General features: G+C 42.7%; 1 protein-coding gene across 1 annotated transcript in view; it reads right to left on the minus strand.

Annotated features, from left to right (window-relative positions):
- Window positions 1–15,532, minus strand: part of LOC147706543 (alpha-2-macroglobulin-like protein 1) — a 96,613-nt gene that overhangs the window by 23,867 nt on the left and 57,214 nt on the right. The window contains exons 14-15 of the mRNA XM_086929629.1: window positions 13,749–13,964; window positions 12,473–12,597 (exon numbers count right to left, since the gene is read on the minus strand). Coding sequence (XP_086785755.1) covers window positions 12,473–12,597; window positions 13,749–13,964 — 341 coding nt within the window. The remainder of the gene's footprint in view (window positions 1–12,472; window positions 12,598–13,748; window positions 13,965–15,532) is intronic.

Below are 15,532 nucleotides of genomic sequence, written 5' to 3' on the forward strand. Positions count from 1 at the left end.
AGGACAGTGCATGGTGATTTTATAACTGCTTGGGTTTGGCGGAGTGATTGGATAAGTACATGATGCTGGATGGGTGATTTGAGGAGTGCATGGGTAGTGACAGAGGGATTTCTGGACTGCAGGGGTACAACCTGGGTATTTGGAGGAGTGAATCAGTACTGTGTAGGTGGTTAGAGGTCTGCATGGGTAGTGCACAGGGGAATGTAGCAGTGCATGTTAGTGCCTGGGTCATTCCATGAGTACATGGGTACTGACTGTAAGATTAGAGTACTGCAAGGAGAGTGCATGGTGAATTTATAGCTGGCAGTCGATGTGTGCACGCGCTTAATGCACCTCAGGAACCGAGCTGCTGCTCGTTTTAATACTACCTTGTTTTTTATTTCTTTTGAGATTTTAGTTATTATCCCCTGTTCTTAACTTGCGCTGACAGCGCCTGGCCCTTACTTGCATTTAACTTTGGGACACTCACCGCTGTTTGGCGGGTCCGCTTCCCGGCGCAGGTCCGTTTTTAGCGCCATCTTGGATGGGGATGGTCGAGCATTAGCGCTGATTGGCTGGTATTGCGCTCTAGTCGCCAGGAGGACGCTAGGCGTATACTTAAGAGAGGTACATTTCATGCTCTTCCTCTATAGCTGGCAGTCGATGTGTGCACGCTCTTAATGCACCTCAGGAACCGAGCTGCTGCTCGTTTTAATACTACCTTGTTTTTTATTTCTTTTGAGATTTTAGTTATTATCCCCTGTTCTTAACTTGCGCTGACAGCGCCTGGCCCTTACTTGCATTTAACTTTGGGACACTCACCGCTGTTTGGCGGGTCCGCTTCCCGGCGCAGGTCCGTTTTTAGCGCCAGCTTGGATGGGGATGGTCGAGCATTAGCGCTGATTGGCTGGTATTGCGCTCTAGTCGCCAGGAGGACGCTAGGCGTATACTTAAGAGAGGTAAATTTCATGCTCTTCCTCTATAGCTGGCAGTCGATGTGTGCACGCGCTTAATGCACCTCAGGAACCGAGCTGCTGCTCGTTTTAATACTACCTTGTTTTTTATTTCTTTTGAGATTTTAGTTATTATCCCCTGTTCTTAACTTGCGCTGACAGCGCCTGGCCCTTACTTGCATTTAACTTTGGGACACTCACCGCTGTTTGGCGGGTCCGCTTCCCGGCGCAGGTCCGTTTTTAGCGCCATCTTGGATGGGGATGGTCGAGCATTAGCGCTGATTGGCTGGTATTGCGCTCTCGTCGCCAGGAGGACGCTAGGCGTATACTTAAGAGAGCCATGCTGACGCGCAGCGGATACGCGCTGCGGGGACGCCAGACTGACGCCGGAGTTACGTCAGAGTTCAGCCCGTCTGCGCCCGTCCGCGCTGAGGACGCGCTGCAGGACGGGCAGGACCCTGGGCCTTCTGGCGTGCTGCCTCCCTCCTCACTGGAGAACATGTACGGTACTCTCCTTTCCCTGAGACCCCCTGCGCTCCGTTGCCATCATCGGCTTAGACCCGAGGTTCTGAGCCGGGCCCGTCTATGTCCCTCTTGCAACAGTTCTTTTACCTGTCCTACTCTGGCCCGCACTCATACTATCCCTTTTCAGTCCACTAGCCATATCTCTCAACCCAAACAGGGTTTTTTGATCAATGCTCGTTCTCTGATCAAACATGGGATCGAATTTCATGACTTTGTCAGTTTGAGGAATCCTGACTGGGTCTTTGTCACAGAAACTTGGGCTTCTGAGTCCGCTGGCCACGATTTGCTTTTGGCCATTCCTGAAGGATACACCTTCCTAAGGCTAGATAGAGAACGTTGTAGAGGTGGTGGAATAGCCATCCTTTTTAAATCTACTCTTTCTTGCACTATAAAACCCCTATCGGTCTCTACGGATCCCTTTGAGGCGCTATACTTTTGTATTGTGCACACCCCGGTGAGTTCCTTTTCCGGCATCTTACTATATAGGCCCCCTGGGTCCAGAACTAACTTCTGCCCTGAACTCTTCAGAATTCTGGAACCCTATTTTGGTAGACCTCACTTCACCATTCTGGGCGATATTAATTTCCATCTAGAGGATTCTGCCTCAAAAGATACTTCCTCTCTGCTCAATTCCCTGGAGGCATGTGATTTTGTCCAACTAGTTCTCCACCCGACTCACCAGGCGGGTCATATCCTTGACGGGATTTTTTCCAACGATTCCAGACTAGAGGTCGGTTTACCGGTACCAATTACCTGGTCTGACCACCTAGCAGTCCCGCTGTCTTTAAACATTCCCTGCCCTGATGTTACGGTGGCCACTGGTAAAAAACAATCTAAAAGGAGCTTCAAAAATCTCACTAAGGAGGCTCTTGCCCCTTTTATTCGTAACATCAGTATCACTACTCAGCAGAAGGTGGATGAATCGGCCCAAGAACTCACTGATGCCATTATCAGAGCCGCTGACGAACTAGCCCCCCCTTCCTTGAAACCTGCAGCTAGACAGAAGCCATCTGCCCCCTGGTTCTCTGCCGATCTGAGGCTTCTCAGACAAAAATGCAGATAGAAGGAACGCGGCTGGCGTAAATCCTGGGATCACAAAGATAGAGAAGGTTATAAGAGTCTACTACGAGAGTATAAAAAGAGAGTCATCAAGGAAAAACAGGACTATTTTTCCAACCTAACTTGCTCTCTAACATCCTCCAAAGAGCTTTTCAAAATTGTAGACTCCCTTTGCTCTCTTCAGGTTCCTGACCCAGTAGTTGCTTCCCAGGAGCTATGTGATGATATATCAAACTTTTTCTACAAAAAGATAGACGATATTTACATAGCCCTAAAGTTGCAGAGGAACTTGCTTAGTTTGGAGGACTCCTTGCAAATTACACGACTGGAAGTTTGGAATAAAGACTCCCCTTTGTCCCTTGAACACTTCCCTGCTCTCTCTCTAGAAGATCTTAATAGCCTGCTGGATAAAACTAAATCTTCATCCCCTCTTGATCCAGTGCCTCTTAAAGTACTAAAGAACTGCAGAGAGATCATTCTTCCCCCATTGCTTGAAGTAATGAATGGAGCCTTGGAACAGGGTATCTTTCCGTCACTCTGGAAGAGAGCCATCGTAAAGCCGCTTCTGAAAAAGACCACTCTAGACCCTGGAGTGCTGAAGAACTTCAGACCCATCTCTCTGCTGCCAGCCCCTGCTAAGATGTTGGAGACCCATTTGAATTTCCATCTTTCAAACTTCCTTGACACCTCAGGCTTCCTGGACGGGTCCCAACATGGCTTCAGAAAGCTACATAGCACGGAGTCTGCCCTGACGAAAGTCATGGATAACATCCGCAGAAAAGTAGATTTGGGTCTCACCACCGTATTTTTGCTGCTGGATCTTTCAGCAGCATTCGACACCCTGTCTCCCCTGACTTTAACATCTAGGCTAAGGGAGGCAGGGGTAGCTGGGCCGGCGCTCAGTCTCCTGAGCTCCTTTTTACATCAACGAGAGCAGCGTGTCATGCTAGGTGAATACCTCTCCCCTGCTAAGTCTTTGCAATGTGGGGTGCCACAGGGGTCGGCATTGAGTCCGACCCTGTTCAACATCTACGTGGCCCCCCTTGCAAGACTAGTAAGATCTCAGGGGATGGAGGTAGTGTCGTATGCTGACGACACGCAGATTATGGTATCCCTGACCCACTCTGTTAGTGAAACTGCTTCTAACTTTAGGGCCTGCATGCAACTTGTTGCAGAGTGGATGGTCGCCAACTCCCTAAAGTTGAACGGGGACAAGACAGAGGTCCTGGTCTTTGGCAAGGACCAGGACATGTGGTCAGGTGACTGGTGGCCTCCTTCTTTAGGTAGCTGCCCTACACCGACCAAATCTGCCAGGAACCTAGGCGTCATCTTTGACACCCAGCTCTCCATGGAGCTACAGGTCAACAGAACGGTGGCCACCTGTTGGGGTGTAATCAAGACCCTGAAAAGGATCGTGCACTATCTGTCCCCTCAGGCACGGAAACAGGTGGTGATTGCCCTTGTTGTCTCAAGGCTGGATTACTGCAACTCAGTGTACGCCGGGGCCAACAAGGGCTTGCTTCAGCGGTTGCAGGTCATACAGAATGCTGCAGCGCGGTTTGCTCTCGCTTTGCCTTGGTTGGCATCTATGACCCTAGCGAGGAAGAACCTCCATTGGCTCCCCATTCCTTCAAGGATCACTTTTAAACTCCTTTGCCTTACATATAAGGCCCTAACTGCAGGCTCGTCTGATGCCCTTGGTTCATTACTCACCAGATATGTTCCGAGCAGATGTTTACGATCCAGCGAGCTTAATCAACTGGTAATTCCCAGAGCCAAGAAGGCTAGATGGGGGAGCAAAGCTTTCTCCATACTGGCACCCCTGATGTGGAATTCACTCCCCCTTGAAATCAAATTGCTTCCTTCCCTCGACCTCTTTAGGAAGTCATTGAAAACTTGGCTCTTTATTAAGGCATACCAGTAGGCTCTGTTTCTGTCTGCTTACAGCTTTTTATTTGGTTTAGGCGCCTTGACGCCCATTGGGCATAGTAGCGCATTATAAATATTATTTCATTCATTCATTCATTCATAAATGCTTGGCTTTTGGTAGAGTAATTGGATAAGTACATGGTGCTGGCTGGGTGATTGAAAGAGTACATGGGTACTGACAGAGTGATGGCTGGACTGCATGCGTAGTGTTCAGAGGATTGTAGCAGTTCATGTGTTAGTGCCTGGGTCATTGCATAAGTACATGGGTACTGATTGGATGATTAGAGTACTGCAAGGACAGTGCATGTTGAATTTATAAGTACCTGGGTTTTGGCAGAGTCATTGGATAAGTACATGGTGCTCGCTGGGTGATTGGAAGAGTGCATGGGTAGTGGCAGGGCGATGGCTGGAATGCATGTGTACTGCTCGGGGTAATGTAGCAGTGCATGAGTTAGTGCATGGGCCATTGCATGAGTGCATGAGTAGTGACTGGATGATTAGAGTGCTGCAAGGAGAGTGCATGGTGAATTTATAAGTGATTGGGTTTTGGCAGACTGATTGCACAGGTACACACATGTCACATCAGGCCCTGCCCCCTTCCTTCACCACTGTGCAAAAGTGCCCCCTGGCGGGTTCTAAGTTGGGGGATTAATTCCCCTTGAATCCTGAGGGTCCCTGGGGGCCAAATATCCCACCAGGTACCTCCAGTAAGCGACACAGAGCTGTGTTGCAGCGAGGTGGTCTGGGGCCACGCCCCTTTTTACACCTCTCTGCAACGCAACTCTGTGGCGCTTACTGGATGTATCTGGATTTGCACGAAACTTGGCAAAATTGTAGGGACTGTTAGCCCGATGTGCCTTTGCTGGGTCTCAATATATGTGCAACAGTGGATTTTGAGAAATTAACGTTTTAAAAAATTTATATATCTGTGACAGCGTCCTGGATAGCGCACCAGTTCGCGTACTTTTCGCGTAACGGAGCTTTGCGAAGCGAAGCTGATTGGCCCTCCGGTGTCTGTCAACATTCTAAACAGTCCGTAGCGGCCGCCATTTTGTCTCTCGGTAGGATCGAGAGACAAGAGGAGGCCAAAACGAAGGGGGAAATGAAGCAAAGGGGGCAAGGTAGACCCCTTCTGACCCCCTAGGATTGATGAGGGGGATTTTAAAGTGCCCCGCGGGGCAAAAAAAAAAAAAAAAAAATTGCGATTTTTCGCCGTAGAGGCGCGTCCCGGTACGCGAACCGGGCAGCTAACTGGGCAGCTAACCGGCAGCGTAACGGGAGTCTGAGGAGAAGCTGATTGGTTGTCAACATTGTATACAGTCCGGAGCGGCCGCCATCTTGTCTCTTGGTAGGATCGAGAGACAAGAGGAGGCCAAAACAAAGGGGGAAATGAGGGAAAGGGGGCAAGGTAGACCCCTTCTGACCCCCTAGGATTGATGAGGGGGATATTAAAGTGCCCCGCGGGGCAAAAAAAAACAAAAAAAAAAAAACGATTTTTCGCCGTAGAGGCGCGTCCCGGTACGCGAACCGGGCAGCTAACTGGGCCGCTAACCGGCAGCGTAACGGAACTCTGAGGGGAAGCTGATTGGCTGTCAACATTGTAAACAGTCCGGAGCGGCCGCCATCTTGTCTCTCGGTAGGATCGAGAAACAAGAGGTGGTGAAAAACGAAGGGGGAAATGAAGGAAAGGGGGCAAGGTAAACCCCTTCTGACCCCCTAGGATTGATGAGGGGGATTTTAAAGTGCCCCGCGGGGCAAAAGAAAAAAAAATTGCAGTTTTTCGCAGTAGAGGCGCTTCCCCGTACGCCAACCGGGCAGCTAACTGGCAGCGTAACGGGAGTCCGACATCTTGTGTTTTTGGAGCGTCCGGTTTGCGTACCGGGTAGCGTTCCGGTAAGCGTAACAAGGGGAAAACCAAGAGAAACAGTAAAATAAAATTTAAAGGAATAGATTTCCACCAAACTTGGCAAAATTGTAGGGACTGTTTGTTTGATGTGCCTTTGCAAGGCCTCAAGATATGTGCACGTGTGGATTTTGTCTAATTAAGGTTAAAAAAAATATATATAGCTGTAAGCGTGCTCTGGCGCGCTTATGTTACGGGTTTTGTTTGTGCTGCAGAGACGATACGTCACATTTATGCGACGTGTCATGAGGCGTCTCACGTGGCTACGTGATACGTCACGTAATAAAGAATATATTTTACAGCTATAGATATTAGCTTTTAAAAAACCAATGAAATTCACTGAAAAAACCATAGGTTATAGACCATATATAGTTATGACCTGAACCTCTTCAGACTCTGATATAACCTTAGATACACTCAGTGTAAACAGACACTCACGGATTGGTGTCAGTACAACGCGATGTTTTACAACGCGTTCCGTTACAACGCGATTTTTACATCGCAAATACCATTACAATGCATGCCATTACAACGCATGGCATTACATAGCAGATGGTATTACAACGCATACCATTACATCGTAAGTATTGGTAAGTATATCTTTTTTTAAAAAAATGTAATAAAGTTAATTAAATTAATTTAAAATAATAAAAATAATATAACATTTTTAAAACAGTAATTAATTTAATTATAGTAATTTAAAATAATATAATTAATGATATATAAAAAAATTAAAAATAGAAAATAATATAATGTAATTAATTACAATAAATATAATTATAATTTAATTAAGTTATAAATAATACATAATATAATTATCATTAATAAAATTAAAAGTATTTAATTAATTAAACATTTTTAAATAATATAATTTAATTATAATCGTTTATTAATACAATTAAATTAATAATATATTAATTTAATATATTTAAAATAATATAATTAATGATATATAAAACATTTATAAATAGAAAATAATATAATGCAATTAATTAAAATAAATATAATTATAATTTAATTAAGTTATAAATAATACATAATATAATTATATTTAATAAAATTAAAAGAATTTAATTAATTAAACATTTTTAAATAATATAATTTAATTGTAATCGTTTATTAATACAATTAAATTAATAATTGTAAATATTGTTATTAATTTAATTAAATTAAATAAAATTTATTTAATTAATTTAATTTATATAAAGTCGTAATACCCCTGTACCCCAAAACCCATACACTGCCCTAAAACCTAAAAACACCCCTGTACCCCAAAACCCAAACACTGCCCTAAAACCTAAAAACACCCCTGTACCCCAAAACCCAAACCCTGCCCTAAAACCTAAAAACACCCCTGTACCCCAAAACCCAAACCCTGCCCTAAAACCTAAAAACACCCCTGTACCCCAAAACCCAAACCCTACCCTAAAACCTAAAAACACCCCTGTACCCCAAAACCCAAACACTGCCCTAAAACCTAAAAACACCCCTGTACCCCAAAACCCAAACACTGCCCTAAAACCTAAAAACACCCCCGTACCCCAAAACCCAAACCCTGCCCTAAAACCTAAAAACACCCCTGTACCCCAAAACCCAAACCCTGGCCTAAAACCTAAAAACACCCCTGTACCCCAAAACCCAAACCCTACCCTAAAACCTAAAAACACCCCTGTACCCCAAAACCCAAACCCTACCCTAAAACCTAAAAACACCCCTGTACCCCAAAACCCAAACCCTGCCCTAAAACCTAAAAACACCCCTGTACCCCAAAACCCAAACACTGCCCTAAAACCTAAAAATACCCAAACACCCCAAAACATATACATCAGTACCCCAAAACATATACTCCTATACTCATACTTAATTTAAAAAATACTTAAATTAATATATTTAATTTATAATATTTAAAAACGAAATAAATATTTTTTTATAATTAATAATAATTAAATCAATAATAACATATTAAATAAAATAAAAATAAAAATTAAATACTTACCAATACTTACGATGTAATGGTATGCGTTGTAATACCATCTGCTATGTAATGCCATGCGTTGTAATGGCATGCATTGTAATGGTATTTGCGATGTAATAGCTGCGTTGTAACAGCATTACGTTGTAAAAGATGCGTTGTAGCGGTAACACACCGACACTCACAGACTGTCACTCATCCATTGAGTTACTCACACACCTAGTCAGTCATGCAAAGAATCAATCACACCTCCATTTCCTCAACTATACAGTTATACACACCGTACTTATTTAAACATATACTAACACATATTTACTCTCTTATACAATCCCTGATACAAGTTCACAATGATCCTCACAGCCACTCACACATTCACTGGCTCTTATGCACAGTTATTTATATATGTCAACTCTCACATGTACTGTGTTTTACATATGTACTTACTTTGACATGGTAGCACTGAGATATCCATTCACTCACCAATACACTCATGCACACAGTTAACCGCCTATACAGCTGTTTCCACATGCACTTTTGAACCCATACATCTAGTGAATCAACTGCTCACACATCTATAAGCTTCTTAAATAAATCTATGCACAAAGTCATACACCTCCCAGCCACCCACACACACATTCAGTCTCCCATACAAATACTTGGGCAACCAATCAATAACCCATATAGTTACTCATATAGCTACTGATCAACACATGCAGCAGTTTACAGAACAACAGACATAATGATGCACAAATTAAGACAGTTTAGTCACTAACCCATGCACTCAGTGAGACACATCTAATCACTCTCTCATACAGTCAGTAATGCACCTACTAAATCCTTCATCCAGACACTTATACATCCACTCATTCTTCAATATGTAAGACATATTTTAACTTACACAAACATACAGTCACTGGATGTTGTCATCAGTGATGTCATCGGTGATGTCATTTGAGATGTCATCAGTGATGTCATCAGTGATGTCACTGACCATGTCATGAATGATGTAATATGTGACATCATCAGCAGTGGATTGCGGGTGCGCGATATATAGTTAGCGCAACTAACTATATATGCGAATTTCAATGGTTTTATGCGAGTAAAATAAGGTTTTGTAAATGCTAATCCCTAACTATATATGGTCTATAACCTATGGTTTTTTCAGTGAATATATATCTATACTACTATTATAAAGAGAGAACACACACCTTTGAGCCAGGTAAACTCGGGAACCACAGCGCCATCCACACACCCAATACATTGTAGAAATTGTCAGGGTGTGCAGACGGACATAGGCGATAAAAAATAAAAAAAAAACGTAAATTAAAAAATATAACTTTTAAAAAAAAGTAGTGCCCTGAAAGTAGCGCCGGCCGCGACGCTGTGCTGGCCGTGACGTGTGTGATGACGAGCGGAGGTGAAGTGAGGAGCGTGGGGAGAAGCGGCAGCTCAGGTGCGTCATGACCAGCGGTGGACATGGAGCTGCAGTGAAGTGAGGAGCGCGGGAAGGAAGCAGCAGCTCAGGTAAGGTAAATGGAGTCAGGGCGGGAGGGAGTCGGGGCGGGAGGGAGTCGGAGCGGGTGTGCACAGAGGCACGGGCGGGAGGAGTCATTACAGAAATCCCCCTCCCTGTAGCTGGCCCGCTTCTATCCTCTCCAGGAGATGCCATTCGTTGTGAGTTAATAACACTATCCCTAAACTTCATTTCCATTTATTTTCAATATTCCGAGCACCGGCACCATGGAGTAGCAGTCTTTCCGAGCTGTCAATATGTGACATGCGGAGCCGCTATTGTTTCCCAGGATGATTTGCGCTTATTTACCAAATCAGATACCTTTTCTCGGACGAGTGACTAGCGCGGCGCGCTTTATCTTCGTGATCAGACAATTTTAGATCTGCCTGCAACCCGTTTAGGTTCGATTTGTGGGGATGGTGGGGAGAGGAGTGCGAGCTCTCTGGATGGTGAGCGGGAGTGACACGTGGAGAAAGAGAGAGGTAGGAAAATGAAAGAGGGATGTATTTCAAGAGACAGATGAGAGCAGGCCGGGTATAACGTTGAGGTAGAGGAATGATAAACATTTTGAAAAGAATTATAGGAAAAGCATCGAATGAGCTGGGAGAGCAGTGGAAGAACAACAATAAAAACACGATGAAATAGGATATATAAAAAGGCTTGAAGAAAATTACAGCAGTAGCAGTAAAAAAAACGGAGAAAGAGGCAGACCATAGAAGAACTGATGAGGCAAACCAGGGGAAAGAGGGGAGATAACTTGTTTTGTAAAGCGAATGCTCCTGCAGTTTTGCTGTATCTCAGTACTGTTAATTATGGGAGGGTATTTTATTCAATTCGTTGGTACGTAATGGATTGACCTGGAAAAATAATAAGCATTGGCAAAGCCAATAGGTCTCGCCTATGTATTTTGCCGAAGCGCGCAGGAAAAAAATGCCAATTAGAAACAATAAAAAAAAAAGGCGAAGCAATGCTGATGCATGTGGAAAACAAACAAATATATATGCCGATTTGAAATGATAAAAAGAACCTGAAGCAATACCAATGGGTGCAGAAAAATAAAATGCCGAGCTGAAACGCTAAAAAAAAGTGAAGCAATGCTGATGCATGTGGAAAAAAATACCCTGTTTTGCCTAAAAAGCTATAGCCGAAAATACGTTTTCGAAGCACAATTACAGTGATACAATGCGTAAGCAAAAAGCAATGACGATGCATGTGGGCAAAAAAATTAAATGCCAATATGAAACGATAGAAAGCGGCTTAAATGTTGAAATGAAATGATAAAAATAGTGTTAATAAAGGTAGAAATACAGCTCCAGTAGTGGACAAAGACAAGTAAACTAAAGTATTTAGCGCTTTGTCTGTGTTGCAGAAATTTAAAAGGAAGTGATGTCAGACGTATAGTGGCCAATTTGGATGCAGCTACAGTTATTGAAAATCAAGCCTGCAAATGGTAATTGATGGTTGGGCTCCAAGCTCTTCGCTTCATACAATACCCCTTACAGTAACAGCGTGTGTTGACTCTGGTAGGATTGCACTAACTATATATTGCACACCCGCAATCCACTGCTGATCATGTCACATATTACATCATTCATGACATGGTCAGTGACATCACTGACATCACTGGTCGCCAGTAGGTTATATATATATATATATATATTTTTTATATATATATATATATATATATATATATATATATATATATATATATATATATATATATATATATATTTATATCTATATATATATATATATATATATATAAAAAAAAAATATATATATATATATATAACCTACTGGCGACCAGTGATGTCAGTGATGTCACTGACCATGTCATGAATGATGTAATATGTGACATGATCAGCAGTGGATTGCGGGTGTGCAATATATAGTTAGTGCAACTAACTATATATGCAAATTTCAATGGTTTTGTGTGAGTAAAATAAGGTTTTGTAAATGCTAATTCCTACCTATATATGGTCTATAACCTATGGTTTTTTCAGTAAATTTTCAAGGTTTTGTAAATGCTAATTCCTAACTATATATGGTCTATAACCTATGGTTTTTTCAGTGAATATATATATATATATATAGCCTGACTATAAATACCTACAAGCGAACATCTGTACAAGAAGCAGGTCTAACTTTCCAGCGAGCACCATGTTTACAGGTCAATTTGAAAGGATATATAAATATATATATCCTTATATATATATATATATATATATTAGTCAGAGAATAAGCGAGCACAGAGCCTTTACCAAGATATACATGCACAGATAAAATTAATTAAATGTACATAGCAGCAAAGACAATCTGTAATTGATCATTTATTTCATATTTTTTATGTGGCGCAAGTCTACCCAAGCCGAGCGGGTACTGGATCTCCTTCAATAAAAGCATCTATTATAGGACGTGTTAGTGGGGTCAGCTATGGTATAGGAGTGCCAAGCAGACCTTGTATACATTAATGATCATATAGAAGACAATATGCACATGTGCGTACAGTGTTGAACAGACTGCATTTGACAGCTCAGGGAAATGGTGTCTCCTCTGCTCCTTTAACGGAGTCCATTGGTCACCCTCAATTGCTCAATTTCAGCATTACTTGCTCTGAAGACCCCGACGACTTTCCTTACCTCAGCCGGATAGTAAGCTTGAAGCGTTTGCCAGATTTTTCGGTGCACTCCTTTGGATCTGTCATCACCTCGAGGCTGAAGGCCTCGACGCTCTTCGGTGGAGGCACATTGTACTTCAGTATTGTCTGTTGGGAGATGTGCACACAAAGTGAGTGGAAACAAATTGATGGGGTGAGAGGAGGTGCTGGCATTACATACAGGAGAAGTGTATCTTAAATAGACCTAGCCACACCTCATGGTTACAGAAAATTACTTTTAATGTTCAACTTACAGAAGTTTCTGTAAACTGACCTTCTGAATGACAAGAACACCAGACCATTTTTCCTTCTTCACTACAATAACATGTTAGGAAATGCTATAGCGTAGAACACACAGAGTTGGTGCTCACACCTTGACAGCTCTGTGTTCTTTGCACAAGCATGAAATGAACTGAAAATGAGAAAGTCACCCCAATCATTTTGCTAGCCTTTCCTATTAGTTTTATCTAACTTGACAACATCTCTGAAGGAAGGATGTCCAGCCTTGGACACAGCGCTCCTGTCAAAGTGTCCTCGACGATGTCTATAGAAGCATCTCAACTTTCCTATCTCTATCGATTGAACAATATATCTTTAAACACTATTCTTGTGACTTTTCTCTTGCTCTGCTGCTGCTATGTCATGAACTGAACCCCCGTTGGTTTGGCGATGGTCGGGCCCCATCTATGCCGCATCTCTCTTCTGCAGCTCTGTGACCAAGAGAATAGATGTACTTCATTGCCTGACCTATCCCAGACCACACCAATACTTCCTCAGTCTTTATCAAAATCCTTTCAACCCTGTCTGATGCAAGCTTTTCCAACATGTCAATAAACATAGCAGCTCTAGATGCAAGAAGGGGTTACTTCGTGAGATCCTCTGCTCTCGCTACCTTGAAGAATTCAATATCTAAAATCAGCTCAAAGCTAAAGGAGTTTGCTTGTGTAAATCCCACCAGTGACTCCAAAGTAACAGCGAGTGATAAAAATATTGAATATATAATATGGTGTGGCCAAAATATTGTTGTAAGAATATGGAGGAGAAGAATATTGTGAAGATAAGTTCCTGTGGGTAAACAAAGTTTTACTGTGTTTAAGTGCACATATATCTTCAAGGTGTGTTCAAGTGGAGTTGAGAAAAGTTAATTCCTACTTCCCTATTTGCGCTTGCCTTCTCAATATTCCTGTCCTCCATATTTTTGCCATGATATTTTGGCTATGCAATAATTTTGTCTGTGATATTGTTTCCCTTTAACTCACATGTACATAGGCGCATCCATTTCCTGTTGATGTGGCGGTGTATTCCCCAGGGATCTCCGGGAGAGTTGTGTGCTGTAGCAAGAGTCGGTTGCTGCTCCCCACTGCAAATCCATGCTGAAAGCCTTTTGATGACGTCACGGACACGGTCATTTGTCCAGCCGGGCTGTACGTGAGTTCTGCGTACTTGCCAAGGGCATCAAGGGCCACCATGGTGTCCTGGCAAGTGGGATACAAGCAGTTAGTTTACCAGTCCTACTATTACCCTTTTTAGAAACAGTGGCTCATTATTTACAATGATACTGCTTTTGCCCCCTGATACACACAGAAGGGGGCTGTTTTCCCCTTACAGAATCACCATATTTTAATTTAGCTTATTTTATGGTATATTCAATAAGGCGGTTGGTGTCCTGACACTTGTCTACAAATATTTTTTAGTAGAAATAAATGGTCAGGCACTAATGTGCCTATTCTCCATATCATATTTTGTCAACAAAGTGAATGGCAACACTATATTCTGCACTCCATTTGTATTTTTGTTTGTAGTTTTCGATTATTTTTTTCTCAAATGCCCATCCACCACTCCACAATTTCCCTCTTTTTTGTCTTTGTGAAAAGCAGGTAAGCAGGCATGTTATAGAAGCTGCATGGGCATAAAACCCTATTCAACTACTGTGGCTCAGATCTGCCCTAGAGTGCCTGCTTTATTCGTTGGGTGGTCTTCTATGTCAACCAGAGTAGTTTAATATCAATGTAGTGATTCCATCAATGAAATTGTGTTAAGCCTCAGACCCTGACAATATGGCATCTGTTATTGTTGGTGATAATAAATGCAAATACCTCACTGAACCACTCTAAGTGGAAATATTATGGATTGGTGCAAGGGACTACAAGTAAGGCAATCTTTAATCTAGATGTTGATGTCATATGTGGATGTTTTGCTTAAGTTTAATCAAAATCTATCTTGCTGCACAACAAGGAGGGGTCACACATGTACAATGGAACACGTGGACTTTGGGATGGTGTGGTCCTTTTAAAGCTTATTCCACCTTTGCTCTGCAGGAAACCACAGGGAAATTGATGGGGAAAACAGGTCAGTTATCTTGTTGTTTTATTGACTTCAGTGCAGCCTCCATCTTGGTTGATTGAACCATTCTGTGGAATAAATTGTGGGAATGGAATATTCCATTCTATAGGCGGTGCATACCAATAACTGGGCTCACGTAGAGGCTGATAAATCAGGTAGGCTACCTTAGCACATATGCAGTGATGTTTCCTGATCCAGCCTCTCTTAGGTTTGTTTCTGTCAGATATTCCTTATCAGGTGTCAGAAACCCTCTTCTTTCTCCAAGGGTGCTTTTCACTCATTCAAGATGTCATACACTGATGGCCTGGTCCTGTTGAAAGATGGCTCAGACTCTGGTGTGTTTACAGAGGGAGTTAGATGCATGGAGGTCTTCGCCTGCCAAGGGTGTATTTTGGTGTGTTGTATCAGTTTCAGATAGATTCAAGAAGGATATGTACTCCGTTTGAGATGTGGTATCAATCCAGGGTAGGGACATAAGGGGTTTATTCTTCAAGTAAAGACTGACATTATTGAGTGTATTTCACCACGTAATACAAGTCGTGGCTCATGCAGGTAAGCGGGGTGGGGCAGTGGGGGGGTGAGGGGGAGAGGGTGGGAGGGGTGAAAGAGAAAAAGCAACGGAATATGGAAAAATAAAGAAAGAAAGAAAGAAAACCGCATAACTAGCGCTTGCGAGCGCAAGGTAAGTGATGTTATTTAT

This window comes from Lissotriton vulgaris, chromosome 7 (assembly GCF_964263255.1).
Source record: "Lissotriton vulgaris chromosome 7, aLisVul1.2, whole genome shotgun sequence".
In the NCBI taxonomy this organism is placed as follows: domain Eukaryota; kingdom Metazoa; phylum Chordata; class Amphibia; order Caudata; family Salamandridae; genus Lissotriton; species Lissotriton vulgaris.